At 41.3% G+C, this 27610-nt stretch overlaps 1 protein-coding gene across 1 annotated transcript; it reads right to left on the reverse strand.

The window, feature by feature from the left end:
• Positions 1-1091: 1091 nt before the first annotated feature.
• DAD1 (defender against cell death 1) lies at positions 1092-27505 on the reverse strand. Its single transcript, XM_070406477.1, has 3 exons — positions 27219-27505; positions 12504-12678; positions 1092-1334 (listed from the first exon to the last, which is right to left on the reverse strand). The coding sequence occupies exons 1-2, from the start codon at positions 27427-27429 to the stop codon at positions 12548-12550; spliced, it is 342 nt and encodes a 113-aa protein (XP_070262578.1). The 5' UTR covers positions 27430-27505; the 3' UTR covers positions 1092-1334; positions 12504-12547.
• Between the last annotated feature and the right edge of the window lie 105 nt (positions 27506-27610).

Below are 27610 nucleotides of genomic sequence, written 5' to 3' on the forward strand. Positions count from 1 at the left end.
CATCGGAAAACACATATATAATTACATATTGTTTTGTGATTAATCACTATGCTTAAATTATGTTCAATTTGTAACGATGAAATTGGGGGTCACCACAACATGAGGAACTGTATTAAAAGGTCGCGTCATTAGGAAGGTTGAGAACCACTGTCCTAGGGGATGTCAGTACTGCTGATCAATAGACATTCTGAGCAGCAAAAATCCAGATCAGTGCTTCTCCGACTTGGCTGCACATGAGAATCGCCTGGGAGCTGTGCAAAGTACAGATGCCACCCCCAAAAGTTTTTATTTACTTGATCTGGGTGTGACCTGGGCACTGAGATTTCGTTTTTAAGTTCCCAAGGGACTCTGATGTGCAGTCTGGTTGGAGAACCTTTGCAGCACACCTCATCATCTCAGTAGTCAGCTAAATTTAAATACTAGTGGAATTCTCAACATAACTTACTTATTCCCTCTATATAGCACCCAAGATGGGAAAAGGCTGCTAGCATGATACATATAAACATGCCTAGGCTTCAGCCAGCAGACCTACTATTCTCCCAAGTTGTGTCCTCAACTGTGATCTTAAGCAGGTTACGAATCTAAGCTTCAATTTCTCCATCTAATGAGGATTAGAACCCCGGAGATAATTGTAAGAATAAAATGTGAGGCTATTTGTGAAGGTGGTTGGAGAGTACTGCATCTTATAAATGAACACATACACAAAACCCCCCCTTTGCACTCTGCTTACACTGCCTAAGAGGTACATATTTCACTTTTCCCTACTAAAGCATATTGAAATAGCTGTAAATATGGAAGCAAACAGTTCGATTTCTAACAAAGTGCTTAATGACACAGTTCCAGGAATGCAAGTGTCATAAGAAGGGAACTGAACTGAAAGAGTAGTAAAGGGTTACCAGCTCCAGGAAAAAGACAAAGGACTGTCTTTTCACAGGGTTGTCAGCACTGCTTTTTGTCATTCACTTCAAATACTTAATGAAAACATGGAGGAAGATTCGCAGTTGCAAGTTATCAATTTTGCACAGAAGATTGTAGGAAAGAAAGGATTCTGATACCAATAAATAATAAAAACAAAAAACAGAGCCAAGGCATAGAAAGGAGTGGCATGGAGTTTAATTTGGAAGGCAAAAAGGTTACATAAAGAAAGGGAGAAGAGGTCATGTAAATAAATGCTCAGGACAAAGTTGTTTTGACACAGAAGCAAGGGAACTTCTCTGGCTCTCCACCAGCATACCAAATCTGAGCCAGTAGGCAGTATAACTCTGAAGAACATCCATGTGTCCAACAAGCTGCCATCTCAAGAGCTCTTCTCCAGGGGAAATAAAAAAGTGAACCTAAAAGAAAGAAGTGGAAAGGTAAGAGGAGACACCCAAGGTTTTTTAAAATGTCTTATGACCAGGCCCCAAATCCTGGGCAATATTTAAGCCAGGCTAGAACCAAAGATTTTTCACCAAACATTTTATAAAAGAATCCTTAAAAAGTAATGTTCAAATCTGAATTCCCAGCACACCAAGGCAAAGCTGACTAGGAACTGGTAGACATAGGTTCTGACTCCAGCTCTATGATCAATTAGCTGCACACCTCTACGTTAAGTCCCTCTAACCTCTCAGGTCCAACTCCTAAGAGGTGAGAAGGTAGCAATTTAGCCTAAAGAGCTTCTCTGGATCTAGAAAGCTTATAAAGCATTAACTTCCAGTTTGGGGGGAGAATGAAGGAAGAAAGTATTCAAGAGCGAAAGTTTAGAAAAATTCTCAATCTCAGATTTAACACAGGAAATCCAGAAGAAATATTTTTTTTCATTTACAGATAAGTTTATTTAGAGAAAGAAAGTGGAGAATAACTCCGAGAAGCATCCACATTGCTGCTAGAATCAGATGAGACTGAGATCTGGTAGCTGTGAGGTGGAGCCCAACGGCTTCCTTCCAGTGCCTCCAGAGTAGTCAGAAAGTAACCTCTTTGGCCCGTCCGGTGTGGCTCAGTGGTTGAGCATTGACTTATGAACTGGTGGTCACGGTTTGATTCCTGGTTGGGGCACCTGCCTGGGTTGCAGGTTCAATCCCCAGAAGCCGTGCAGGAGGCAGCCCATCAATGATTCTCTCAAATCATTGATGTTTCTATCTCTCCCTCTCCCTTCCTCTCTGAAATCAATTTTTTTTAAATGTTTTTAAAGAAAGTAACCCCCTTGCCCTACGGGCTTCAAAATCTCTAGTCATAAGCAGCCAACTTTCTTGCAGTGAGCCATAAAAATACTGTAATATCTTTTTTTAATATATTTTTAGTGATTTCAGAGAGGAAGAGAGAGGGAAGGAGAGATAGAAACATCAATGATGAGAGATACTATCACTGATCAGCTGCCTTCTGCACGCCCAACACTGGGGGGTCAAGCCTGCAACCCAGTGAATGTGACCTGACCGGAAATCGAACCGTGACCTCCTGTTTCATAGGTCAACGCTCAATCACTGAGCCACGTCACCGGCCAAAATACTGTAACCTTATATGTGTGTCATGACTTTGAAAAAGATTGGGAAACACTGCAGAAGTGCTGGCCTACCCCAGTAGGTAAAAAGGCACCACCTTATTTTGTGTGTTGGTTCTGATCTGAAGATTTCAGCATCATAGGTTTAAAAAAAAGATCTTGGACTTCTAGCCAGAGTGCTTTTATTTCACTAACAACGGCATTTAGAGAAATGCTACATAAGTGCAGAACATTCCTACATCACTGGAATTGTGATACGTGTAAAGAAACAACAAAAACAACAAAAAGTATCCACAATGCCAAACAAGAACAAAGAGACCTATTAAAACTCACCTTTTCACTCCATCAAGTTTCTTAAAAGCAACAAACTATGAATTAATATGATATCAGTTCTAATGGCTGACGTGAGAGAGAACTACAACATAAGGTTATTTCAGTGAAGAGCTTTGACACTTTTACAATTATAAAAGAAATCCTAGTTTAGTATAAAAGTTGTTTTGAGATGCTCTGATATTAAAATATTTAAATCCGAAACACTGGAGCTGGTTTATCCAGAAGGCAAAAATGACTCATAACAGTAAGTCTCTTTGATAATAGTTTTCAGAAAATTCTATTTACAAAGATATGCTCTCTTCTTTTAAGGCAAAAATATATTTACCAGACAGTATTCTAAAAGCAGAAGTTCTAGGCTTCTTTGAAATGTTAGCTCAGTAAAACTGGACTACTCAACAGCTCAGAATAATGGTTTCCACTGCTAACCCAGAAATAAAGGTTTCAGGAAACTAATAAAATTTCCTCCTCTGATATCAAGAATGTAAAATGAAAGACACCTACTGAGAAAAGTTAGCATGACTTCTTCAGTCTATTTCACTCACGCAGAAAAGACAGTACCACTTGATCAGTCTATTCTAATCATCGTAAAAGAAAGCAAGGCACAACGCAAAGAACTGTTGAAAATAATGACTCTCTGTAGAGATACAAAAGATAATGCCAGACAGGGTCATTTCTATTTGGAATCTGTATTCCCCTCCAGCACCATCTCTCTTCAGACACTAGCTCTGAGCAGATATGCTCAAATACTGATTTTTCCTTCAAATCCAATCTCATCTGGATCCTGGTCACCCAATTAAAACTGAAAATAGATAAAATGTGAATCAAAGACCATGCTGCAGAAATTCTAGGTTCAAAGCTCAATTTCAATCACTACAATTTCAAAAGGCACAGACTGTATATTTCTAAAACTGAAAGGAGCATTAGAGATCAGCTAATCTAATCCTCTCATTTTATAGATAAGGAAACTGCAACCTGAGAGCTGGACAAATCTGTCCAGAGCGACTCTGTCCACACCATGGCCACTCACCAGAGGTGACTATTTAAACTTAGTTAAAATTAAATAGAATTCAAAATTCGATTCCTCAGCTATTTGGCTTCATTTCAAACATTCAATACATTTTAGATAGACTGACTTCATCCTTTCTTATCAACCTCTCTATTTTTTCCACTTAAAAAAAAGCAAGTTTAATATTTTTAACAAAAACCTTCTAACAACCATTACAAACTTTTGAACAATAATAGATACAGAGGCAGAGCTGCCTCAAACTGATTGTCAAACTGCAGTGGGAAGGCCAGAGAGAGTTGGGGGACAGGAGGGAGGGGAGTAAGAGATCAACCGAAGGACTTGTATGCATGCATATAAGCATAACTAATGGACATAAGACACTGGGGGGTAAGGGAGGGTAGGGGTTTGTCAAGGGGGGGGGGAAAGGATACTTATGTAATACCCTTTGTAATACTTTAAGAGAAAAATTAAAAAAAAAAAAAAATATTATTATTAAAAAAAAAAAAAAAAAAAAAAAAAAAAAAAAACCTTCTAACAAGACATATATCTATTTATCATCCAAAAGTCTTTGAACACAATAGAGAAGGGAAATAAAATTTTTGAGTCACAATGACTGTTAAGTTCCCACTCGGTCACTTATTGGCTCCAGGGCCTAGACAAGTCAACTTAAATTTCACAACGGTTTAATTACCTCATGTGTAAACAGGAAGACTACTATTTGTCTACCTCCATCAGAGAATGGGCTGTGAGGATCACATGGATCCGGTGTGTAAAAGTGTATGAGGAACGGATGTGAGTCCTGCAAGCCTGGTGACAACTGTAATACATTTTATAAATATTTTTTAATTTTATAAAAGGCCTTATATAAACATCATGCATTTTGATACAGACAGTCACACTTTAACTTTCCTGTAATAGATGATGGGAATCTGATAATATGGATAAAAGCCAACAATTGAAGGGGAAGGAAAAAAAAGCAAAGCCCAATTGAGGATCCATACAAATAGCCAATCCTCCTCAAACACAATGGGAACCCATGAATTCTAGTAATCAAAGGCTTGAACAGCTGCAAGAAAATGATCAACATCCAGTCCAATCACCTCACTGTGCAGACAGGGAAACTTGGAGTGAAGGACAAGTTTACTTGTCATTCCACAATGCAAGCCTTCCCCCTTCTAGTCGCATGTTTATTTTTGCCTTGGCTTCTTTCTCCCACAGAAGTTTCCACATGTCTTAGCATCTGCATGACTGGTGATACAGCTATTTTATATAGCATTTTATTGCCGTTAAAGATGACTTAGTCATCATACACTCATTCAACAAATATACATTGTTATTGTTAGCCTGTGCTAACCCCGGGGTCCCCAACCCTCAGTAGGAGACAGGGCAGTGAATCAAAAGTTTCATAGCAGTATGATAAGTACAGCACTCGAGGCATGAACAGTGGACCCCAGAGCCCCAGAAGAGGCTTCTATGCAACCTGGGACCGAAGATGACTAGGAGTAGGAATCATCAAGCTACAAAAAAATAAAGCAAATAAGGCAGGGAGTTAGGGCAACAATGAACTTCACAGATCTCTTTTCTCTCCCTCTCTCTCTTCTCTCCCTCTCTCCCTCTCTCCCTCCCTCCCTCTCAACCTCTCAACTTTAAATGGACCAAATACAAAAGAGAGCTCAATCACCAATTAGAGAGTCAGCAATTAGTGTTTTATACTAAATACAACTAGCAGATTCAAGGTTTTAAGAATAATAGGTAAAGGATTAATCTCGCCCTCTGAGGAAAAAAGGGGCTGAAAAAGATTATGCTGTGTTTAGCTCAAAATATGTTCTACAAATTTAGAATAGTTCTTTTTTGGTGGCTAAACCTAATTCACTATAAAATTAAGTATCAAAGAATAAATGAAATTTAAAACACAGCCCCTCACCCTGGCCAGTTTGGCTCAGTGGACAGAGTGTCGGCCTGCGGACTCAAGGGTCCCAGGTTCGATTCCAGCCAAGGGCATGTACCTTGGTTGCGGGCACATCCCCAGCAGGGTGTGTGCAGGAGGCAGCTGATCGATGTTTCTAACTCTCTATCCTTCTCCCTCCTCTGTAAAAAATCAATAAAATATATTTTTTAAAAATAAATAAATAAAACACAGCCCCTCCCTGCCCTAGCTGGTTTGGCTTAGTGGATAGAGCATCAGCCTGTGGATTGAAGAGTCCTGGGTACGATTCCAGTCAAGGCACATACTTGGGTTGTGGGCTTGATCCCCAGTAGGGGGCATGCAGAAGGCAGCCGATCAATGACTCTCATCATTGATGTTTCTATCTCTCTCTCCCTCTCCCTTATTCTCTGAAATCAATAAAAATATTCTTAAAAAACAGCTCCTCCCAACAAAAATTAAAGATTATTGCCAGTGAGAGGTCATGTTGAGAGCAAAAACAGGTCAACAAACCAAAAGGGAGCTCCTGAACTGACAAGAAAAGGAAATAAACCCTGCACAGGATCTTTGCTGTGTGACAAAAGCCTTGGGCCACTTAATGGCTCATGGCCTTTATGACTAACTCGACACTGCCCACTTCTGGCCAGAATGTAAAGCAACCCCCACCCAGCATCTAGGCCCATTTGGACCTCTGCTGCCCTCCGGTGACTGGAAAATAGAGGTTTTATCACAAAGATAGCAGGAGCTTCTTCCCCCACACTCAACTTCTCTTATGCTTTGCAGTACAATCTCTCAGCAGATGAAATGTATAATCCACTAGGTGGCAGTAGAACCTAAAGAATAATATTTACATTCCTATCCTGAAATAATTCTCTAGATTGGTATACTTCATTGATGAATTTGAAAAGCCAACAGTAATTGCTTATTTGTAAATAGTACTGCTTGTCAGAATTATGTTCTGCCCAGTCCTTATAGCCCCCTTGCTCCATCCAGGATTAAACACTATGAATTTTGAGAGACCTGTGATAGAATGGCCTCTATTATAAAAAGCAACACTAACAAGGTTTTATCAAACATTATCCAGTCTCCACCAGGCTGAGCACACTTCCAAGCTCAGGTATGACCCTCTGAGCCCATTTCACTTTACCCTCTGATCCAGGGCCCAAGTCCAGGAACTTTCCTCCCAAACTATGACCTAATGGTGGCTATGTCCCTCTTTTTTTCATTTCCCTTTGGGACACTGAGATTCACTCTGCCATTTTTTTTTAATGCCCTTAAAAGCAGTGGGGTGAGTAAATAGAAAACAATGTGCCAAGCAGGCAGTTTAGAAAAATTAATTCGGTCAAACTACTTGTAGTTAGGGGGCAGTACAATCCCCTAACTAATAAGGATGAGTCCAAGATTTGACTCATGTACATAAAATGAGTGGGGAATGAAGTATGGTAGCAATCATATCAGGTAGAAACTATAGTTTAACTTTAACCCTGCTGTTTGGCTTCTGTACTTATTTGCTTTGTTTAACAATAGAAAAGTTATTTTGATTTTCTGAATTATATAAATCACCCCATTTGATTGAATACCCTATTGATTGTAATGTGGTCATACTGGTCTTAGAAAGCACATTTTCCTTTACCTGGGAAGAACAGCACAATTCTCCCAAGGTCAGAGGGCTCCAGTTAACGTGTGCCTGTTGACTCAAAGTTCTGGAGACCCAAAAACTGTAATTTAGATAACATGAAACTGCTTCTGCTTCTGTAAACTGCTTTTTTGAAAACCAGGTTCCGCCGAAACCGGTTTGGCTCGGTGGATAGAGCGTCGGCCTGCGGACTGGGGGGTCCCAGGTTCGATTCCGGTCAAGGGCATGTACCTGGGTTGCGGGCACATCCCCAGTGGGAGGTGTGCAGGAGGCAGCTGATCGATGTTTCTCTCTCATCGATGTTTCTAACTCTCTATCTCTCTCCCTTCCTCTCTGTAAAAAATCAATAAAATATATTTAAAAAAAAAAAAAAAGAAAGAAAACCAGGTTCCTCATTCCAGACCCGAGGGCTCTAGATAATGTGTTTCTGTCAATTCAGTGATCCAGAGACCCAAAACTATAATTTAGATAACATGCTGCTTTGCTTCTATAAACTGCTTTTTTGCAAATCAGGTTCCTCATTCCAAACCCTGGGATGTAATCAATACCTTTGTGATCTCTGCCTATATAAACCTGGTGTTTCGGCCATCTTATCACTATGAGATTTGGGAGAGCAAGATGCCCCCTCATAGTCCCGGATTTGCAATAAATGTGACTCTTTAATTCGGAAAAAAAAAAAAAAAAAAGAATTGCACAAAGAGATATGAACAAACAAAACAAAATAATTATAGAAAGTATATAAATTTTTAAATATTCTGTATTATGCATTCATTCAAAAAAGATTTACCGCCATTAAGTACCTGAACATCACTGACCATCATTTTAAATGTGCATGAATTCTCCCAACTCAGAAGCTTACTAGGAGCATTTTTCACTTTGCATTTACATTTTTATGATAATCTAAAAAATATTGAATCTATTCTTGACCACTGGAATAGCGATCTTTAGGCAGTGCTGCCAAGTGAGTAGCTTTTACCACAGCATTTCTCAAAATACCATCTTTGGACATGCTTTCGGGAGATAAAGTCTAAAGTTTGGTCCTCGCCGATTTGGCTCAGTGGATAGAGCTTCGGCCTGAAAACTGAAGGGTCCCTGGTTCGATTCTGGTCAAGGGCACATGCTCCATTGCAGGCTCCAACCCCTGTGTGGGGCGTGCAGGAGGGAGCCAATCAATGATTCTCTCTCATGATTGATGTTTCTCTCTCTCCCTCTCCCTTCCTCTCTGAAATCAATAAAAATATATATTTTTTTAAAAAAGACTAAAGTTTGGAAAAGGTTGTGTTTGATAGGTCTAGGCATGAGTTCTAGCTGAAAAAACTGCCAGGGACTTCTAGTCTTACAGCAGAGGGAAGGAAATGGTTGGTACTAGAGAGGAATTTAAAGGGAACTTCAGCTGAATCCACAATGTTTATAATCTGTTCAAAATCCACTAAATCCAGGTGGTAGACACCTGGGTGTCTGTTTTGTTCTCAATACTTTTCGGTATTTTTAAATTGTCATAATAAAAACAAAGAAAGAAAAGCTTGAGGGGGAGGATAGTGAGAAAATAACTGTGGTAACTTTTAAACACACTTCTTTAACTCCTCAATAGTCAAATAGTAAACAACCTTAAGCAAAAATGGAATACAAAATTTTTTTGAAGTCAGACTGGATTATCAGACTTCATAGTTACAAGATTTCCAGCAAGCCTTTCCGAACCTGTTTCTCGTCTATAAATGGAATTAGCAAGCCTATCTTCATGAGGTAATTTTGAAAATAAGACAGAATAAGAAGCACTTAACGCTTGGCCTACAGTGAGCTCTCACTACCTGTTAATGTTAACTTCCTTACTTCTCTTGGAATAAATCTATATTTTTTAACTCAATACCATATCTGTTTGATTTGCCTTTTTCAGAGTAGCTGCTTGTTTTAAATGTTACTCCCAAACCCTGGCTGGTTTAGCTCAGTGGTAAGAGTGTTGGCCCACAGACCGAAAGGTCACGGGTTCAATTCCCAGTCAAGGGCACGTACCTTGGTTGCAGGTAAGATCCCTGGCCCAGTCAGGGAGCATGTAGAAGGCAACCAGTCAATGTGTCTCTCTCACATCTATGTTTCCCTCTCTCTTTCTGTCTCTTTCTGTCTCTCTCTTCCCTTTCTCCCTCCTTTCCACACTCTCTAAAGATCAATGGAAAAAATACCCTTGGGTGAGGAATAAATAAATAAATGAATAAATAAATAAATAAATGTCACCTCCAAATTCATGCAAAAGCAGTACCCTACAGATGTTCATTCTTTTTATACCCAACTCTCAATGTACATGGCAAGTATCAATAATGTTCAATCTATTTCGTTCTACCTTATGAGTTGGTATAAATATTGAGAACTCACTTGGAAAACTGTTTTCAAAGTGTTGTCACATTGCACGTAGAACTGAGTTAGAAGCACATAAAAAGGACAAATGATGTATGTTACAAATTGACAGTACAGTAAAGTATATGTCAAATAAAGGATCTCTAGGAAAACCCCTGGGCAGTCCCCCAGGGAGAACATACTCTCTATGAGATGATTTAACACTGCAATCTGGGATGGGAAGATTTTGCTGCACCTTGGGACCATAATTCCCAACTGAACAGGTGGCTCTAGGTTGTTATAATAGTCTGCAGTCCGCAGTTTCTGCTGAGCCTGCTTTTTTTCGACTGTTTTTGTCATAATTTTGAAATACTAAGCTCTCTGCAGCAAGGTCCTCCTCCAATGATGACAGCCCTAGGAAATTATTCTCCATGATTTGGTATCTGCCTGAGCCCAGAGAACAACCTTGAAATGTTTGTGCTGTCCCTTTCTTAAGCATACACATGGCCCATTTAGAAAAAAATAACTTGAGAAATTCAGAGTAAGGCAATCAGAAGACTTACGACCTTTCCAGCAAAGTTTCTATCAGGAAGCCCAAGAGTTAGTTACTCATGATATTTGCAGGCGTAAGGTCAATGTTGGTGGGTCAGCTTTCTAGCTGTACTCAGAGTTACCACTGGTCAGACACCTTGTCTGCTGCCTCTGCACAGTGGCTCCCTTCTCTAGACTCCCACAGTACATTGTCCACATCTGGAGTGTGGCTTGAACTATGCTGTATTTAACTGCTATAAGGTAGCAGCCATACGTTACTTTTCCTTTGTGTTTCCAGTAATAAGGCAGTGACTAGCACACAGAAAAGGGGGGAGGGGGAAGGACAACTGAAGGCCTGATCAGTTCTCCAAAGAGTTAAATTGTATTAGAATAGTAGAAAGAAGTGGTTCCAAACTTTTTCACTGAAATAAGCAACCTCTGTACCTTATCAAAAATAAACCTTAGCCCTGGCTGGTGTGGCTCAGCTGGCTGTGTGTCGTCCCATGCACTGAAAAGTTGCTAGTTCAATTCTAGGTCAGGGCACATGCTCAGGTTGCAGGCCTGATCCCCCGTAGGGGTGTGCAGAGGTAACCAATCGATGTTTCACTACTACATTGATGTTTCTTTCTCTCTCTCCCACTCCCTTCTTCTCTCTCTAAAAAATCAATAAAGAAGCTTTGAAAAGCAAATGAAACCTTACTTAACTAACAGACTATTTTTCATCAATAATAAAAAAAGGATCTATGTAATATAAGTAACTAATTAATTCATACCAGAAATTGAATAGTAATTGCCCCATTACTGCATTCACTTAGTACATGGCTGCTCTAACTCTCATGTCAGATTTCTGATCAGTACAAAAATGATAATTTTCCAAGTAGTGACAGAAAGAAGTTGGTCCTGGAATAGTCTTGACCCAAATAGGATAACATTTCCTAAGATTCTCTTTTCTGTACCACCCAGTAAACAATACAACACTAAATTTTGTAGTGAAAAGGCAAAGAAGCCCTAGCGAGTTTGGCTCAGTGAATAGAAAGTTGGCGTGCAGACTGAAGGGTCCTGGGTTCGATTCTGGTCAAGGGTACATGCCCAGGTTGCGGGCTTGATCCCCAATAGGGGGCGTGCAGGAGGCAGCCAATCAATGATTCTCTCTCATCATTGATGTTTCTATCTCTCTCTCCCTCTCCCTTCCTCTATGAAATCAATAAAAATATTTTTTTTTTAAAGGCAAAGAAAATAGTACATTCATTCATCAGTAGCTACATAGAATACTGGAAAAACACAAGACCAACAGCATCACCGGTCTAAGGTACTATTCAGCAATCACTTAGCTATGTGGCCAGAGAAGGCCACTGAATTATTCTGGACCTCTGTTTCCATACATATAAAATAAGTGTTCCTACATAGAGTTTGGAAGCACACATTATTTCTTAGAGCTTTCGGATTCTGCTTGGAAGGGAGGGGTGGACAGGAGGGCATACCACACATAAAGGAAAGTCCAAGCAAAGAGGGCTTTTCAACTTGTTCATGAAAACAACTCTAGCTACAATGCTGTTTTATATGTGGAAAACCTATATAAGAATTTGTTTAGGGAAAAAAGAGCTCTACTGCTAAAAAAGGAAAAATGGCAAATAAAACAAATGGCATATCATCCTATATTCTAAAGCAGCGGTCACCAACCTTTTGGACCTCACAGACCACCAGTGGTCCGCACACCACTGGGTGGCGACCGCTGTTCTAAAGTGTTCTCCCAAACTAATCCAATTTCTCCTTTTATTTCTACTATAGCGCATATATTAACAAATGGCTACTATCTCATTCAGCATATACTGGATGTCAGTCAGGTGTAAGCACTATACTAGGTACTATGGGGACAATGGCCCAACATTTAAAGTCATCTAAGATCAAAATCAGAAATAAATTACAGAGCAAATCTGAAAGCAAAATCTACAATTTTTGTCTCTTCTAAGATCTCAGAGTTATTTTCATGGAGTTACTGGTGCAGAAATTTATGTATTAGCTACAGGCAAGCTCCCATTTTGTTATCTTAATGATTTTCAAAACAGTGAGAAGAGAAGGCAATGACCAAGAGCGGCAGCACTGATGATTCAGGATGAAATTAATGCATACTTTGCAGACTGATAAAAAATTCTGCAAAAACGTCTTATCACCAATGTGGGAACCTTGCCAGCCAAGATCAAAACCAGCCCCATCCAATTTCCAGTTCTAAAATCAACATGATGGGACAAAGGCTATGATTACCACTTACCTTCTTCTAGTCTCCCACTCCTCAATTAAGCAAATAGGAATGATTCATCCAACGAAGTTCATGACAACAAGGTGCAGGATGGTGCTGGCGAAAAGAAAATCAGCAAAGGCTCGTTCCGGGGAGATGCCTTGGAAATCCGCTTTGTTCTGTGGGTTGATCTGTATTCTCAGACAAACTACACAAGAAGCAAAACACAAAAATTATCATCTAAAAGTATAAAACAAATGGCTGCTAATGAACACATACATACCCAATGACCCAACAATTCCATTCTAACAGGTATGATAACCATGACAACCCCAAACTGGAAACAACTTAAATGTTTATCAACAGTAAGATGGATAAGTTATAGCATATGCATACAATAAACACTATATATGAAGAAAGAAGAGGGAGGGGAAATTGGAAGAAAATTGGTAAAAAGGTACAAACTTCCATATACTAAAAGCCTAATATGCTAAGTGTCCAGTCGTCTGGTCGTCCGTTCAACCAATCAAAGCATAATATGCTAATGATATGCTAAGGCCACTTAACCACTCACTATGACGTTCACTGACCACCAGGGGGCAGACGCCCCAATCGGTAGGTTAGCTTGCTACTGGGGTCCAGCCCATCGGGACTGAGCAAGACAGGCCAGACACACTTTGGAGCCCTCCCAAGGTCCCTCCCCAGCTGGCCAACCTCCTGCATCCCTCCCAAGCCCTAATTGTGGAATGGCGGGGTCCCTCAGTCTGGCCTGCGCCCTCTCGCAATCCAGGGCCCCTCAGGAGATGTTGGAGAGCCAGTTTCAGCCAGATCTCGCAGGCCAGGACGAAGGATCCCACTGGTACATGAATTCGAGCACCAGGCCTCTAGTCCAGTTATAAAATAAGTAGGTACCAGGAATGTAATGTACAGCATGATGATTATAGCTAACACTGCTACATGAAATATAAGACAGTTGTTAAGCGAGTTCTAATCACAACAAGAAAATTTTTTCGTTTCTTTTTTCCTTTTTATTGTATCTATATGAAAAGATAAATGTTAATTGAATCTTTATGGTAATCATTTCACAGTATATGTAAATAAAACCATCATGGTGTATGCTTTAAATTTACACAGTGATGTATGTCATAAAACTGGGGGGAAGAAGGGGCTCAGCAAAAAACAAAACAAAAATCTTCACAACATGGTTAAATTCTACAAGTATAATGTTGAGCAACATAATCCAGACACAAAAAATACATGCCGTATTATTTCATTTATGTAAAGCTTAAAATAAGGCAAAACCAACTTATGGTAAAATACAAGCCAGGATTAGTGGTTTTTCTCTTTCATGGTAGGGATGACTAATAATTTGCAAGGTAGAGGTCTCTAGAGTGCTGGTAATGTTCTATAGCTTGATCATCAAGCTATAGAACTCATCAAGAAAGACAGATGTAGTAGGGGTGGGAGTTTCAGGGTACTGAGCAAAAAGAAAAAATAAAACTCATGGACAACAGTGTGGTGATTGCAGAGGGAGGGAGATGGAAGAGAGCATAGAGGGGATAAATGATGATGGAAAAAATAAAATAAAGATTAAATTTTAAGCCAAAACCGGTTTGGCTCAGTGGATAGAGAGTTGGCCTGCGGACTGAAAGATTCCAGGTTCGATTCCGGTCAAGGGCATGTACCTGGGTTGCGGGCACATCCCCAGTAGGAGATGTGCAGGAGGCAGCTGATCGATGTTTCTCTCTCATCGATGTTTCTAACTCTCTATCTTTCTCCCTTCCTCTCTGTAAAAAAATCAATAAAATACATTAAAAAGAAAAAGATTAAATTTTAAAAACCCATCAAGTTGTACACTTAAGTATTATGCACTTATTTGTGAAAGGAAAAAATATAATCTCATAGAGTTACGCTAAAAACAAAGGCTTAATCAGAAAATCTACACTAATAAAAGACAAAAATGGTAATTAGCGTACGACCGCTACCCTTCCCATTGGCTAATCAGCATATCCTTATGCAAATTAACTGTCAGCCAAGATGGCGGCCGGCAGCCATGCACTGAAGCGAGCAGGGAGGCTTGCTTGCTTCAGTGACTGCAGACTCCAATGTTCCCCGCCTGCCTTGCTGGCCTCTGAGTAGCAGTTTGAAACATTCTAACAAATATAGAAGGCCGGGATCTCAGAGCTGGAGTTATACATTGTTTCGATTATAGAACTGAAACAAACCAGATACCTGCTCTCAGAGCTAGAGCCAGAGCTAAAGCTGGCCCAGAATAAAATAAAAAAAAGGAGAGGTTGGGAGCTTCAATCAACAACCGCCAGCCTGAAAGCAGCCCTCAGCCCCTCACCCAGACTGGCCAGGCACCCCAGTGGGGACCCCCACCCTGAAGGGTGTGTGACCAGCTGCAAACAGCCATCATCCCCTCATCCAGGCTGGCCAGGCACCCCAGTGGGGACCCCCACCCTGATCCAGGACACCCTTCAGGGCAAACCAGCCAGTCCCCGGGCCTCTATCCTATATAGTAAAAAGGTAATATGCTTCCCAGCACCGGGATCAGCGGAGCCACGAGGCCTCCTGGCACCGGATCAGTGTGACAGGGGGCAGCGCCCAAACCCCCTGATCGGCCTGCGGCTCTGTGTGTGACAGGGGGCAGCGCCCCCAACCCCCCCACCACCACAGGCCCTGCTCTGTGTGTGACAGGGTAGAGCCATAACCTCCCCATCAGCCCTACCGAGTGTGACAGTGGCGGCACCCCAACCCCCTGATCGGCCCTGCTCTGTGTGTGATAGAGGGCGGTGCCCTAACTCCCCTATCAGCCCTACTCTGTGCATGACAGGGGGGAGCTCCCCAACCCCCTGATGGGCCCTGCTCTGTGCATGACAGGGTACGGAGCCCCAACCTCCCTGATTGGCCCTGCTCTGTGCGTGACAGGGTACGGAGCCCCAACCCCTCTGATGGTCCCTGCTCTGTGCGTGACAGGGGGTGGCGCGGCAACCTCCCCATCGACCCTGCCTTGAGTGTGATAGGGGGCGGTGCCCCAACCCGCCAATCAGCCATACCCTGAGCGTGACTGAGGGTGGCATTGCAAACTCCCGATCCGCCCTGCTCTGTGCATGACTGGGGGCGGCACCCCAACTCCCCAATCAGCCCTGCTCTGAGCCCGACTAGGGGCTGCACCTAGGGATTGGGCATGCCCTCTGCCACCCGGGAGCAGGCCTAAGCCAGCAGGTCGTTATCTCCCGAGGGGTCCCAGACTGTGAGAGGGCACAGGCCGGGCTGAGGGCCTCCCTTCCCCCCCACCAGTGCACAAATTTTTGTGCACTGGGCCTCTAGTATATATATAAATAACCAAAAAATCTTTAGAACTCCTCTTATCTCCTGATTAAGTTTATAATTATAACCTAGATTAGAAAGTAGTTGAGGGCAGTAACAATGGGGCTGGGTTGAATGACAAAAAGTTATGAAACTGTAAATTATTTTCAACAGATAGTGAATACTGGATAGCAGAAATTATAAACATGAAATGCTTATCTGTGAGGACCTCATAATTGTAGAAAATCTTTAATCTCAAAAAAGGCAAAAGACCTAAGCTACATTAACTTGACAGAGAACTCTCCACATTCTACAGCCTTAAAGATTCCAACCTGATACATTAGCCACAGTCACCATTTGACATGAAAAGGGAGCTCCAGGAATACACTTTCCAAAAATACCTTTATGCCTGTGATAAATGATTACACTGCTTAAGAAAACTCAAATTTGCTTCAGGCTAACATCCATCCCATCACTAACTAAGAAAAGGAAATGAACTGAGATCTAATCCAAAGGTCAGAAAACTACCAGTCTACTTCTCCATAATCCATCACCTCAGCAACAATTTTCATTATGCTAAAACATGTGAACAATGTAGAAGCACCACTGATCTTTTCAAGTACCTGGACCCTTGAAAATATAAAGGACAGTGACTAAAGCAAGGGCAACCAATTAAAATCCTGCTGTGGATGGAGTACAGATTGGTTCATGCATTTCAGAGAACTGGAAATACATTAATATTTAAAATGTTTGTACCTTTTGACTATGGAATTTCTTTTATAGAACGACTAGAGGCCCAGTGCACAAAAATTCATGCACTCAGTGGGAGGGGGGGAGCAGGCCCTCAGCCCGGCCTGCACCCTCTCACTGGCCTGCACCCTCTCGCTGACCAGGAACCCTCAGGGGCCTAAGCCACAGTCTGACCTCCCTCTGTGGGAGGTGACCGGTGGGCCGATCAGGGGACAGTGCCCGCCAGCGAGCAGCCAGCCCTGCCCTCCAATCACCCCTCCACCACAGCCAGTTGCTACCTCTGCCCACCCCCCCCTTCACCATCCCCTCCCTCTGCCTGCTGGCACCCACCTTGGCTGGCCCACTTGCTGGCCCCGCCCCCTGCTGACCATTCCACAATTCGGTCATTTTGCATATTAGGCTTTTATTATATAGGATGACGTTCTAACAGCAAATTAGTAACATTGAAAAAAAAAGATAAAGTTAAAATGTCATCAAGGGATTTAAATAAATTATACTACATACATGCAGTGAAATTTCATGCAATCATTCAAAAGAATGATTTAAATATAGCTTGACAGTAAAGATATCTAAGACATATTACATGAAAAAGAAGTATTCCATTCCACATTTCTGCTTTTAAAATGGGGAGGGTGGAGAGATAGAGAGAGAATTATTTTCTCATTTGTTTTAGTTGGACTCTAGGAAAACCTGGAGGAATAAATACCAAATTATTAATAGTGGCTATTGGAGTGGAGAACAGGAGTAGTGTTTCAGGAAATATGAGGGGACAAAAGAAAAGAGAAGCTCCCCATGAAGGTAGGTATGAAAATTGATGTATTATCATTATCATGATCCCAGTAACCCAAGTTATTACAATGACAATATAAGTATATTGTCCTGCTGAGATACAAAGGACTGAAGGTCATAAAGACCAACACTCCACTTAGTGCAAAAAATGCCCAAGAGGTGGTAGGGCTGAGTACACTGGAGGGAAGCTGCATGAATTACCTCATCATTCCAGAATCTGAAATGGATGGCTCCATGCAGGACATAGGCAGAGGCTGACTTTGCACCTCCCAGAAGGCCTCAGAGCCAGTGCACCCACTGGTCAACTTCAACTACCGCCGGATTACAACCCTTCCAACTCCACTGGTGACACATTCAAGGGGCAGACTTGGTGAGCATCAAAGCCCCACTGAAGCAAGTCCTACTCCACAGGGTCAGCCCCTGCACAGCAGATCTTCCACTATAGTCATAACCAATCCTTGCAACCGATTGGCCTGGGTTGGTCCCTCCCAGTGACGCCAACATAAATCAAGGCTCAACTATAATAGGACAGTGCACACAGCTCACAGAGGGGTGCACTAGGGGTGCCCAGCTCAGGTGACTGGGGAGGCTGAGCCACTGGGCCCTATACAAGGCCATGCTACCAATTCCAGAAGACATAGCAGATCTACCTGATACATAGAAACAAACACAGGTAAGCAGCCAAAATGCAGAGACAAAGAAACATGTCATAGATGAAAGAACAGGAGAAATCTTCAGAAAAAGAACTAAAATGAAATGGAAACAAGAAAACTACCAGATACAGAGTTCAAAACAATGGTTATAAGGATGATCAAGGAACTTAATGAGAACTTCAAAGAACTTAGTGAGAACATCAACAGCAAAAAAAAGGACCAGTAAGAAATGAAACATACACTAACTGAAATAAAGAATAATTTATAGCCCTGACCGGTTTGGCTCAGTGGATAGAGCGTCAGCCTGCAAACTCAAGGGTCCCAAGTTCGATTCCGGTCAAGGGCATGTACCTTGGTTGCGGGCACATACCCAGTAGGGAGTGTGCAGGAGGCAGCTGATCGATGTTTCTCTCTCATCGATGTTTCTAACTCTCTATCCCTCTCCCTTCTTCTCTGTAAAAAATCAATAAAATATATATTTTTTTAAAAAGAATAATTTATAGGGGATCAACAGTAGAGTAGAGGATGCTGAGAATCAAATCAGTGATTTGGAATATAAGAAAGCAAAAAACACCCAATCAGAACAGCAAAAGAATAAAGAAACCAAAATATGAAGATAGTGTAAGTCAGGGGTCCTCAAACTTTTTAAACAGGGGGCCAGTTCACAGTCCCTCAGACCGTTGGAGGGCCGGACTATAGTTTGAAAAAAAACTATGAACAAATTCCTATGCACACTGCACATATCTTATTTTGAAGTAAAAAAACAAATGTGCCAAAACTGGTTTGGCTCAGTGGATAGAGCGTTGGCCTGCGGACTGAAAGGTCCCGGGTTCGATTCCGGTCAAGGGCATGTACCTGGGTTGCGGGCACATCCCCCGTGGGAGATGTGCAGGAGGCAACTGGTCGATGTTTCTCTCCCATCGATGTTTCTAACTCTCTATCTCTCTCCCTTCCTCTCTGTAAAAAATCAATAAAATATATTTATAAAAAAAAAAAAAAAAAAAAAAAACAACAAATGTTTTCGGCGGGCCGCATGTGGCCCGCAGGCCATAGTTTGAGGACCCCTGGTGTAAGGAGCCTCTGGGATAACTTCAAACGTATCAACAGTCACCTCATGGGGGTGCCAGAAGGAGAAGACAGAACAAGATATTGAAAATCTATTTTAAAAAATAATGACAGAAAACTTCTCTAACCTGGTGAAAGAAATAGGTATATATAAGTCCAGGAAGCACAGAGAGTCCCAAACAAGATGAACCCAAAGAGGCCCACACCAAGACACATGATAATTAAAATGCCAAAGGTGCCCTAACTGGTTTGGCTCAGTGGACAGAGCATCGGCCTGCAGACTGAAGGGTCCCAGGTTCGATTCCTGTCAAGGGCATGTACCTTGGTTGTGGGCATATCCCCAGGAGGGGGTGTACAGGAGGCAGCTGATCGATGTTTCTCTCTCCTCGATGTTTCAAACTTTCTATGCCTCTCCCTTCTTCTCTGTAAAAAATCAGTAAAATATATTTTTTAAAAAATAAAATGCCAAAGGTGAAACACAAAGAGAGAATCTTAAAAGCACAAGAGAAAAGCAGTTAATTACCTACAAGGGAGTGCCCATATGACTGTCAGCTGATTTTACAACAGAAACTTTGTAGGCCAGAAGGGAATGGCAAGAAATATTCAAAGTAATGAATAGCAAGGACCTACAACCAAGATCACTCTATCCAGCAAAGCTATCATTTAGACTCAAAGGTGTCAGATAAAGAGCTTCCCAGACAAGGAAAAGCTAGAGTTCATCACCACCAAACCATGGAATGTTAAAGGGGAAGAAGAAGGAGGAGGAGGAGAAGAAGGAAAAGGAGAAGAAGAAGAAATAAAAGATCAAAAATATGAAGATTAGCCCTAACCGGTTTGGCTCAGTGGATAGAGCGTCGGCCTGTGGACTCAAGGGTCCCAGGTTCGGTTCCGGTCAAGGGCATGTAGCTTGGTTGCGGGCACATCCCCAGTCAGGGGTATGCAAGAGGCAGCTGATCGATGCTTCTCTCTCATCGATGTTTCTAACTCTCTATCCCTCTCCCTTCCTCTCTGTAAAAAATCAATAAAATATATTTTTTAAAAATATATGAACATTAAAATGACAATGCATATCAACAATTGAATCTAAAAATCAAAATAAATGAACAAGGAATCTAATGAACAAAATACACTAATTAATAAAATAGAGCCAGAGATATGGAAACATGAAACAGAATGACAAATTTCAGAGGGAAGGGGGAAAGGGGACCAAGAAGAGATTAACCAAAGAACTTACATGCATATATGCATTACATATGGACACAGACAATAGGGTGGTGAAGGGCTGGGGTGGGTGAGGCAGGAACCAGGTAGAGGGGGGCAATGTGGGGGAAAGTGGGGGACATCTGTAATACTTTCAGCAATAAAGGTTAAATACTATAATTAATTAATTAACTGAGCATTTAGTATGTGCTGGGAATATGGCACAGAACAAGACAGACAAATATCTGTCTCTCAAGGAACTTATACTCAGGTGGAGAGAAACATGCAGTACATAAGTAAACAAATAAACAAGGAAATATCATGTAGAGATATGTGCTATGAAGGAAATAAAGCAAGGTAATAAGAGAGTGACTGGGAAGCTATTTTTTATTTGGTGTTCACAAACCTCTCAAAGAAGGTGCTATAGAAGGCCAAAATTTGAAAGACAGGATCTAAGGGCAGAGCATTCCAGGTAGCAATAACAATCTTGACATGTCTTAGTATAACAGATCAGACTGAGGGAGATGACTGGGTGAGAAGGTTCAATCTGGAGTTGCATATCAGACATCAAGTGAAGATGTCAAGTGGGCAACTGGATTTACTAATCTAGAATTCAGGGAACAGGTCAGAATTAAAAATATAAATGTGGTAGGTGTAGTTATATAGACATTATTTAAATTTACCTATAAAACAAAATATAGAGAAGGTATCAAGAACCATCACCTCCAACAGAGAAGAACCTAGCACTAACAGTAGGAAGGAAAAACCAATGAGGTGAGAAGAAACAAAGTGAGTGTAGTTTAGTAAAAGTTTCGAGAAGTACTCCACACAGAAGAAAGCAGCCAACTACATTAAATGCTAAATGTTGCTGAGCATTCAGGTAAGGTGAGGTAGATGGCCATTAGATCTGGCAAGAGTAGTTTCACTTAGTGTTGGAAAAAGACCATCACCAAGAATAGGTTAAGGAATGAATGAAAAATGAACAAACAGCAACTAGACTATTTTTTTCTAAGAATTCTGTGATGATGGAGAAGAAAAAAAATGGAATGATACCAGGAGGGGTATCTGGAGTCAAATACAAAAATTTTAATTGAACAATACTAGAGCATGTTTGTATGGTGAAAGGATAAAGTAGAGAGAGAAATTAATAATGCAGAATAAAAGGATGACTGCAGAAGCTGAGTCTCTGAGTGAGCAAGAGGACTGGATCCTCCACACAAGTGAAGGAATTGGCCTTTGATAGGAAAGGGACACCTTATCCACCATCATGGGAAGTAAGCCAAAGAGCAGGGATACAAGTGCAGGTGGGCTCCTGATTCCTGGGTGGGAAGATGAAAGGATTCCTGTCTACTTTTTTTAGTGAAAAAATAAAGCAAGATCATCAACTGAGAATAAAGAAAAAGAGGAAATATAGAAAGAGTGGAGAAAAAAAGTTATAAAGCATAGTTTGGAAAGCAAACATACCAGGGAAGTGTTACAAGACCACAGAGCAGGACTGAGTGCCCATTTGTGTTTCTTTACTCACCAATACTTCTCCATCACAGCACTATATCCGTATTTACTTGTCTATACCTTTCACATGGATTATAAACTAAGAGAATAGAGACCAGTTGTGTTTTGCAGTTGAGTCCTCAGTTCCTTGGCAGAGAATCTGGCACATAAATTGCTCAGTATTCCTTAAATTATTATGGGCATGCTCACAATTTAACATATTCAATGTTAAAAACACTAAGCATGCAGAGATGACGATGACAGTTCCTACCTTCAAGGGCTTTACCTTCCAGAGAGAAGACAGACATGTAAACAAATACAACACAGTATCAATGCCATCTCTCTCTCTCTCTCTCTCTCTCTCACACACACACACACACACACACACACACACACACACACACACAGTGAAATAGGAATACAGGAGAAAAGACCTATGCTGGGAGAGTCAGGGAAGGGCTCCAAAGGGAAGCAGGTCTTGAGCTGAGATGTCTAAGAAGTAAACGAATTTTCCAGACAGTCTAGCAAAGGTAAAATAGCTTGAGATGTTCAGGGAATAACAAGTAACTTGATAATGCAGGAGGATAAAGTACAGGGAGTAAAAGCAAGAGATAAAACTGGAGATATGAACAGGACATCATGAAAGAGCCTATATACTATGAAAAGAAATTGTAATTTTTCCTTGGGAACACAGACACACTTTAGGTAGGGAGCGGCACAATCAGACCTGCAAGTCAAAACAAGTTTGCAAACAGTGGAAGATGGACTGGAGGGAGAGGTCCTGGAGGATGGGAGATTATTAGTAATGAAGCTTACAGCAGTCTAAATAAGAGCCTGAGTCAACTGAGGATAAAGAGGTAGCAATGCATATCGGTATGTGCATAACCCATGGACACAGACAACAGGGTGGTGAAGGTCTGGGGCAGGGGGCGGGGCAAGCTGGAGAGGGTCAATGGAAGAAAAAAGTGGACATACGTAATACTTTCAACAATAAAAATTTTAAAAAATAAAATAAAATAAGCCCTCGCTGGTTTGGCTCAGTGGATAGAGTGTCAGCCTGAGGACTGAAGGGTCCCAGGTTGGCTTCCGGTCAAGGACACGTACCTTGGTTGCAGATTTCCCCGGCCCTGGTTGGGTGCATGCAGGAGGCAACCAATCGATGTGTCTCTCTGACATCAATATTTCTTTCTGTCTCTCCCTCTCCCTTCTACTCTCTTTAAAAATCAATGGAAAAATATCCTCAGGTGAGGATTAATCCAAAAAAAAAGAAAGGAAGAGAGAAACATGGATCAGACCGTCAAACCTCAGAGGAAAGGTAGGGGAGGGTGGGGGTAAGGGGGAGAGATCAACCAAAGGACTTGTACGCATGCATATATGCATCATCAGTGGACACAGAAACCAGGGGTGAGGGCATGAGTGTGTGTGTGGGGGGAGGGGGGGTAATGAGGGGATAAGGACACATATGTAATACCTTAATCAATAAAGAAAAAGAAGGGAGGGAGGGAGGAAAAAAGAGGTGGCAGCAATGGATATGAGAGATTTAGAGGACTCTCAGGCACAAGGTTGGCAAACTTCCAAATTCTTGGATAGCAGTTATGAGAGATAATATAAAGGTCCATAAAGCTGATGGATAATTCTCTCCAAAATGCAGACCCCCTGGTCCACACAGCCCAACTACTTTCAGAAAACATTCTGGAGTAGACGTCCTTGTCTTTCAAATCAAACTGCTTTTGCATCTGTAAACAAGGGGAAACACTATTTTTTTATCCAAAATTGTTTCATATAGATTAGAGAACATAATAGACCAAAGTTGTGAAATGACTTTTAAAATTATTTCAAGCCCAGCCGGCTCAGTGGTTGCGTGTGAACCTATGAACCAGGAGGTCACAGTTTGATTCCTGGTCAGAGCACATGCCCAGATTGCAGGCTCAAACCACAAAAGGCAGCCAATCAATTATTTTCTCTCATCATTGATGTTTCTATCTCTCTCTCTCTCCCTTTCCCTATCTCTGAAATAAAAATATTTTTTTTAAAAAATTATTTCAAGATCAAAGACTTATTTTAAGATTTTGCTTTCCACTTATCCCTCCTACAAAGCGCTTTAAATGAACAGAAAGGGATTTCAGTTAGGTAAAAAAGGAAACTAGAAGGGCTACCTAACACTGGAATGTTAGTCTGGAAAAGGGACAGATGTCCTCCTCTTGAGATATCTAACCGCAATATAAAGTCAACTGCTGAGGATGTTTGAAATCTGTAGTGAAGAAAAAAATATTCTACCTCTGAGGTCCTTGTAAAGCCTACTTTACTGTACACTGTTGATCCCTCCACTGACCCCCTACCCTCCCCCCCCCCCCAAAAAAAATTTCTCAATGGCAATTTTCTTGAAAATTTCTGGCTCTTTCTTAAAACAATGGGTAAGTCTCCAAGGCATGAAGGACTAGGAGAATCAGACAATTTTCATCAGGCCCAAATAACACTAGTCTTTTTAAAAGTGTGGTAGCATTCTATATTGGTTTAAAATGTACTGATCAATTTCCAAAGAACGCATGCTAAATAAATGCAGACAGAAGGAATGGAAGAGAACAGACTGCTAAAAAGAAATCAGGGAACATTTCCCTCCAATTCATCCTACATGCTAACACCAATTGTAAGTCTCTCCCTTACTCAAATGAAAAAAAAAAAAAATCCTTAGATTTTTTCCTATTACCTACAAGATAAAATTCAAATTCCTTGGCCTGTGCACTCAAAGTTCCAGCATGCAGTACTACCAATCAACATAATCACCTACAATTCCCTTTCTCAGCCAAACTGACCTCCTCACTTCTCTTCCAACAGGAAACACAACCACAGGGAAGTGAGAAACATCAGCACCATAAATAGGTTCAAGGTTTCCCTTCCCAACAATCAGAACAAAAGATAAACTTTAAATACATATTTCCCCTTAAAACTAGTCTCCAGTTGAGTACCTGGGCTATCAAATGGAAGAGCAGGTAGGATTTAGTAAGGTTGATGCTATCAAAAGAAATGTAAATGATACCCTTCTATGGTAACTGTGAATTGTCATCCTTTCTTTTCCTAGAGCTGTCATTTCCCTGGACCAATTACCTTTTAGTAGTATCTAACAGCTTTGAAATCCACTGGCCCCCCCCAAACTGACTCCACTATTAAAGTGCCCTTTCACTAGGTATTCTATTCAATGGCAAGCCATTGACTTCTCATTGGGGAAAAGGGAAGGGAATATGTCAATTCTCCTTTAGCCACAACAGCCTCAAAGGACTTGGCATAAGGAAAAATTATCTGCTCAAAAAAATAATCTGGTTTTAGCATACAACTCTAGCAGTCCAAGTAGCCCTGAGGAGTCATTTTAACCCTAGAAACTTATGAAGCCCAGGTGATTTCAGCATAGAGATGTCTTATTTTTTTTAAATCAGCTTTTAGGTCCTACCCTATTCCTACCCTTTTCAGACCTGAAAGACAAAATCACCAAACAAAATTCACCAGAGCTTCTCAAGCTTCCTTCTCCCATCCGGCTAATAAAAATTCTTAGTCATGAACAGAATTTGGGGTAAGGGGAGGAAGAGTCTATAGCAAAGAGGGTAGGGTATCTGATGCATCTGATGATGGCACCCTGTCAACTCCTGAAGGCCAAGATGCTGCCACAGAGAACCAGGTCTTGGTCATCTAAGGCAAAACGTAAAGATAATGAAATATTCAACTGATCAATAGGCTAACTGCAATGCCAGACCCGGTGAGTGCATAAGTCATTAAGTCCTTGGACTTATTTTAAGTTCTAAGAAAGAGAGAAGGTAGAGTTTATCTGAGTCTGAACTAGTAATTTAAATGTGTAAAAGCATTCTACAGATCTATACTTAAAGCTGTAATGAAGTCTCCACTGTAAATGAAGTCTCCAGACCATTCTAATGCTATATTTTGTCTGTGCCCTAAATAGCCTGTAAACTATTTGAGGACATATACTTGATGTATCCCCAAAGCTTTTACCATAATGCCAATGTGATTAGATTTAAAATATGATGGCTTGCCTGATGATGATCACTGGGGGGAAAAAAACAAACAAACATGAATTCTAGTATGTTTTCAAAGTCATGTAGCAGACAATACCAGTGACTGACAAAGTCCATGTGGTAGCCACCTATAAACTGGACTAGCTAACACTCCCTGACCCAATCCTGGACTCAGTATTCATTGAATCCCTGTTCAAGAAAACAAGGTCAGATTTTTGGCAAAAATTTATGGAGGACAGTCAGCTCTCATTACATATGGCAGTCTACAAGAATCAGAAAGAATAATAATGCTAAAAATAGAACTATGTGCCCTGGCCAGTGTGGCTCAGGTGGTTGGGCGTCATCCCATGCACCAAAAGGTTGCCATTTGGATTCCTGGGTTGCGGGCTCAATTCCCGGTCGGGGGCATGCAAGAGGCAGCGAATCCATGTTTCCCTTTCACATTAATGTTTCTCTTCTCCCTCTTCCTTCCTCTCTGAAATTAATTAAAATATTTTTTTAAAAAAGTCAAGGGTGACTCTTTGGTTTATAAAAAAATAGAACTATGTGAATAAAAACTGAGTTCAGGATAGTGAAACAACATCTTCATCCACAAGAAATAAGCAGGAGCAGCTAAAAGCCAAAGTCAAGTAAAGGATGATTCGACAAGCAAAGCTCCCATGCTTCTATAAGGTGTCCCAAAATTCACGCAAGATTTGAATTTTGGGTGAGCATTAACAACAACAAAAAATAAAAGCCTAATTTTACTTGGTTTACTGAATCAGATTCTAATATCTGTTGCCCTTTGATTTTAATCCCTTCAATTTCATAAGCATTACCAAGTACCATTTATGGTCCAGGTGCAGGAACAATGAAGACCAATGAAGACCACGGCTTTGCGTATGTGCCAGCACAGCCGTGGAGGCCATTTATCTGATGTGTTATTCCATACATAACCCTACACTGTATACTTTATGAATCAATAAAAAATTTACAATTTTTAATAAAACCTGTGTTTCCTATCAAAATTACTTCTTGCGTGAATTTTGGGACACCCTATATTTCTTACACTGTTCATTGAAACATCTCACCGGAGATTGGTAATGATTAGGTCAAGGTGAGGAGATGCTTCAGAGTTCGGTTTTTCTATTTTAAAAGTCTACCAACCTTAAAAGGATGTGAAAGCTAAGTGAAAATTGGAATGAACTTTTTTCCCTGGACCAAAATGAAGTGATGTGGATCACCAGGTTGAGCAGCGGCATGAAGGTCGATGTTTTACAGATTTAATTCCAGCTACGAGGCGGCTTTTTTTGGTATTTGGTATGTGACAACCTTTCTGAGCCTCAATTTCCCCATTCACAAAAAGAGGGCAATGCAGGCTCCTCTCACAACTTCACGAAGCGGTGGTCTGACATAAAGAGTACTGTGAGAATAAGAGCAGCGCCCCACAATAATATTATTACTGCGATTACTTATAGAATTATTACCCGCTAGGATGAAGCTCCCCACACAAGAGATGAAGCCCGAGAGGAAAGAGTTGAAGGGAAAGGTCCCCACGAGGAGACAATAACCGAACTGCAGCGCCCCGGTCAGCAGTATATACAGGAGGTACGCATCCAGCAACTTCAGACGCTGAGGAGTGGTGCTCAAGTATTCTTCCAAGAACCGCGAGATGACCGACACTACTGAGGCCGACATGACGACAAGATCGATACGCCGGCCTGCACTCGCCAAACTCCGAGAGGAAACGACCACCACACCGGATGTAGCGTTCGCGCGTGCGCAACGCTGTAACCCAGCTCCACCCACCCCGATTGGCCAATTTGCGCAGGCGTAGGGTGGGCCAAAGCGCGAAACAACCAATGCGCAGACGCAGAAT

Source organism: Myotis yumanensis, unplaced genomic scaffold (genome assembly GCF_028538775.1).
Source record: "Myotis yumanensis isolate MYYU_CA2020_CCGP unplaced genomic scaffold, mMyoYum1.0.hap1 SCAF_1, whole genome shotgun sequence".
Classification (NCBI taxonomy): Eukaryota; Metazoa; Chordata; class Mammalia; order Chiroptera; family Vespertilionidae; genus Myotis; species Myotis yumanensis.

Excerpts from the sequence above, each read along its gene's own strand:
- DAD1 (XM_070406477.1), bottom strand. The coding sequence starts at position 27,429 with ATGTCGGCCTCAGTAGTGTCGGTCATCTCGCGGTTCTTGGAAGAATAC. Across the intron at positions 12,679-27,218 it reads GGGGAGCTTCATCCTAGCGG|TTTGTCTGAGAATACAGATC; the intron begins GTAATAATTCTA and ends CTTCTTGTGTAG.